Source organism: Paramormyrops kingsleyae, chromosome 15 (assembly GCF_048594095.1).
Source record: "Paramormyrops kingsleyae isolate MSU_618 chromosome 15, PKINGS_0.4, whole genome shotgun sequence".
Classification (NCBI taxonomy): Eukaryota; Metazoa; Chordata; class Actinopteri; order Osteoglossiformes; family Mormyridae; genus Paramormyrops; species Paramormyrops kingsleyae.
Genome location: NC_132811.1, coordinates 19326866 through 19331264, shown reverse-complemented (window position 1 = coordinate 19331264; position 4399 = coordinate 19326866). Strand labels below are relative to the sequence as shown.

Sequence of the window (4399 nt, the reverse complement as noted above, 5' to 3'; positions counted from 1 at the left end):
GCACCGCCACAACCCACCAAGCTCCAGATGGAAGGGAACCAAGAGCACGAACTGCTGCACGCTCCGCAGACATCAGGGCGTCTGGCCAGAGAGAAAGGCATTTCTTTCGGGGCTCCATGACCTTGCTGCCGACCTTCTCCCCAATGAACCACACGCTTCAGCCCCCTTCAAAATCAAACAGATGCTCAACAGAATACATTGTTCTCACAAATAAATAGTCAATTCATTAAATTAGATGAGGACAAAACACAATACATACAAGCTAAGAAACACCGGAACAGTTAAACAAAGGCAGCTAACCAGATAATTTTAACAAAATACTGAAACTCTGAAAGGTACTGCAGAAGCAAGGGCCGCTTGGCTGGTTCTGATAGGCCTGGATCTAAGGGGTGGCTGTTGTCACCCCACATCAATTAATCTGGCTGATCAATCCACCACGATTCCACACCCATCAGGAGGTTGATTCATCAGCGCCCTCCAGTGGGAATTTTTTACCCTGCATCCTAATTAGCAGATTATAGACATCACATCATTTTTCATTCTCTCATTTCCTTTCTGCTATAAGACCCCAGAAACATCAAACCTGCACCTGGCCACCCCCATTAATGTAACCAGCCCCTGAAGTCCACCGCAATCAAAATTTTCTACAGATGCCACAAAGTTCTGGGGTATCAGTGATTCTGCATGCTGCCACTGCTGGCCGTGTCACTACATTACATCCTGTGGAGGACACAAAACGTTTACAATGGGGGTTCCCACCTGCATGTTTTATTACCCTAGAGCAGGGGTGGCCAATCTTATCGGCAAAGGGCCGGTGTGTATGCAGGTTTTTGGGATAACCTGTAGGTCAGCTGTTCAAACCCAGGTGTGAGGACTCTTCAACCAATCAGTCCTCTAATTAGTAATCTAAATAGGGAGTTGCAGCGAAATCCTGCATACACACCGGCCCTTTGCGGATAAGATTGGCCACCCCTACCCAAGAGCAAGCCAAGTCATCTCCCACAGAGGCTCATACCTGAGGGTGAATTCACCTCATTCACAAATCAGTAACCGGTCAGATTAAGACACTCACTTATTTGGCTTGTCCAGCTGAGTTCTCAATCTATGGCAGCCTATTGCTGCTACCATAATAAAATTAAAATTGTCCAGTTTCTTGTTATAACGAGAAAGCATAACGTGAAAAGTGCATGACATTCTCTCACCAATACAAGAAAGGCTTGCTGTGTGATGTAACACTAGTTAATGTAGTTAATATGAGAATCGAAATGATTTAGTTAAGTGACAAACTATTCTCCATATAACATAATGGGTATGTTATGTGGATTCGTTTACGTCATTTGATCATGTCTTTCTTCATACCGGGGATGATACTAAGGTCAAACCATCAGCACATGGTGTGTCTGTAGACGAATACTACAAGTTTTACAGTACTAAATTTATCTGCTCAGATCTTTATAATGTCTGCCATTCCAAGCTGAGAACATTGTTCTATATCTGAAAATGTAGCCACAGTTTCATCCAATGGATCTCATAATTAATATCAAATTATAACAAGACACTAAGTGTGGACAATCATCTCTCTAGCTCTTCTAGGTCTGCACCTTCATCCACACTCAGCAGTGCATTAACAATTTTTTTTCCCCAAAATTTAATAAAGTATCCACCCGTCCATCCATCCATCAATCACAGGAAAAAAAAAAAAAACCTTTCAAAGTACCTGACAAATCAAGGATGTACCTATGGGGTGATCTTGCAAAAAAAGACAATCACTAATTTACCATCTTCTAATTTTAGGAAACAAGAAAAATAATCTGAAATGGCATTTAATTTCTCCAAGCGCTAGAAAAGAATAGCCCATTTTAAAGATTTATTTTATCAAAACATACATTGCTCAAAAAAAAAACTCTAGAAGAGACATCACTTTAATGAAAAGGGGAGATTATCAGTTTCCCCTGAGAATATCCATACATCATCGATAAGCATATTTAACTTTAACACAGTTGGGAAAAAGTCGTCACAAAACAGGCATCCATCCATTACAGCCGCCTGCGTGTACTTACAAACTCCCCTTAATTATCTCTGTATTCATGTACATAAACGGATATCTATACAGAGGGGATGCAAGCGGCTTTAATGCAGTGCAGCCCACGCCTCAAACACGCGTCTCCAAGCATCATCATCTCTTGCCGAGCCCCTTTCGCGGCTTGCGGTTCTTGCCCCCGGCAGCTGCCCCGGCTCCTTTCCCCTTCCCCTTCCCTGTAAAATGCCCCTTTCGCCCCTTCTTTCCGGCTCCCTTCCTCTGTCTGGAGGCGTTTTCCATGTCCTCCTCCCTCATCTGCTTGTTCACGGCTTTGGTGACATCCAGCCGGGGCTTTTTCCCGTCCATGATCTTCAGGAGGTCCAGCTGCTTCTGCTTCTCCGTGGAGAAGTCGCCAATGTTGGGCTGAAACTTTCTCCTCTTGCCGGTGTTTTTCGGGGCTTTCTCCTTAGGCAGGCGCTCCTGGAACCTGCCCACGGACGCGGTGGACAGCTTGGCCACCTGCTCGGCCTTGGCCAGCTCGGACCTGGACGGCTGGCCGGTGGGCGCCAGCCCGGCGCCCGGCAGCTGGAGCTTGTGCGCCCTCGCGATGTTTCTCAGTCGGTTCAGCTCGTTCTTCGCCACCCTTTCCTTCTTGGCCTGGATGCGCTTGGCGAACTGGTCCTCGTTCGGATCGGAGGTCTCTGGCACCTCTATGACCCAGTCCTTGGTATCATCCTTAGCTCGCTTGTAGCCCCAGCGCCTCCTCCATTCCTTGTGAACATCGTCCCACACCAGGTTGGTTTTCTTTCTCTTCTGGATCCCCTTGAGTTTCGCGAACTCCTCCCATTTAGTCGGAGGCTTCGGCTTCGGTACCGGCTTCTCCCTTGGCAGGCGGGTGACAGGATCAGGCAGTTTAGCGACCACGACGCCGTCAAGCCTGTCAGTCGGCACTTTCCAGATTTCGTTGATGAGGAGCTGCGCGTTGTCCCGGGCCAGCGATCGCAGGAAGTCCTCCTTCTTTTGGGCTCTGAAGTCTCGGAGGTCCGGCGCGTTCTTATCCAAGGCGAGCAGGTTCCCCACGTCAAACTCCAACTCTAACTCCTTCTCAACTCTAATGCTCTGAAGCTTCTCCGCTTCATCCCTCTCCGCTTTAGCGAGCACCTCCTCGATGCTGGCTGCCATCTTGCGGAGCTTCTCCCACGTGTGCGCTCAGTTCTACCAGGAGGCGTGTAGAAGGTCCTACATTCTCCTTCCGGGTCTTTTAGCGACGCGATAGAAATAACGCGCCGCCTCCACAAGAGGGAGCCATTGCGCTACGGAACAGCGGATATGCCACTAGCGGTCTGTGATTGACGCTGCCCAGCGGGACAGATGAAAAATGCTCTCAGATGTGCAAATTTGTACATATCTAAGGCGAGCGAGTCTGCGCTGCCAAACAGTCCACCCTGATTGAACGGAAAATTTCAAAATAATCATATCACTGTTGGGCCTATATATAGGTGTCACATTTCTGGAACTCAGTTTTGAGTTTTATTTGTCGCATACACTGTATATCAATGTGGGGACGCTTTTTAAATGTAAAACTAGAATAAATGTACTTTACTGGTTTTGTGGGGAAATGTATTAGTTTTTGTATTATTTAGCAGATGCTTTATCCAAAGTGATTTATAAGAAAGGCAAATGCACATTTCCTGACGAGGACAGGATTCGACCCCACGTGCATGGAGCATAATAGATTAATAGCTCAACACCTTAATCACGCGGCCAAAGAGCACTGACGTTAGTACTCCTTGGAATAACCACATAGTCAACCCATTTCTCAAATGGGTTAGTGTCTCATTTGCTTGGGCGACCATGAGAACCACATAACCTGGCAATTATTGACCTAGAACTAGGCAGCAGGTGGCGTGGTGGAACAAGTAGCAGGTGCAAGTATACTAAGCAGAACCCCAACTTAACTCTAACATTTGTTGAGAAGGAACTAATTAAATGCCTCCGACAAGTCTATTGTTTCTGAGATACGGATTTAATATAAGAGAAACCTTATCAATTCAAAGTGGAAATTCGTTAAAGGTTAACCCTCCTTCGAGCCGGATTCGAACCAGCGACCTAAGGATCACAGTGAAGCTTCTACAGTCCTCCGCTCTACCAACTGAGCTATCGAAGGGCAACAACATATGGTTTTACGCACGTATAGGTATGTACATCATGTATGCATAGATGTATGCGAGTTGGTAGGCCTTTCTATGCATGCGTGTAGGCTATGTATGTATGTATTCCTCAAGGAACAAAACCTTAGCTGAGATATGCTTTGTAATTAATGTGATTAAACATTAAGTTATGCAGTCGGCGCATGCTTGGCAAAGCATGCATGAATAA

General features: G+C 46.2%; 1 protein-coding gene and 1 non-coding gene across 2 annotated transcripts; both read right to left on the bottom strand.

The window, feature by feature from the left end:
• Nucleotides 1-1854: 1854 nt before the first annotated feature.
• On the bottom strand, nt 1855-3264 carry rrs1 (ribosome biogenesis regulator 1 homolog). The gene has a single exon (XM_023794404.2). It carries the CDS (start codon nt 3200-3202, stop codon nt 2177-2179), a length of 1026 nt encoding a protein of 341 aa, XP_023650172.1. The 5' UTR covers nt 3203-3264; the 3' UTR covers nt 1855-2176.
• An 837-nt stretch (nt 3265-4101) lies between these two features.
• trnay-gua (transfer RNA tyrosine (anticodon GUA)) lies at nt 4102-4187 on the bottom strand. Its single transcript is given in 2 exon segments — nt 4102-4137; nt 4151-4187. It is a non-coding gene; the product is annotated as a tRNA-Tyr (tRNA).
• Between the last annotated feature and the right edge of the window lie 212 nt (nt 4188-4399).

What these genes read in the sequence shown, in the direction of transcription:
- rrs1 (XM_023794404.2), bottom strand. Translation starts at nt 3,202, where the DNA reads ATGGCAGCCAGCATCGAGGAGGTGCTCGCTAAAGCGGAGAGGGATGAA.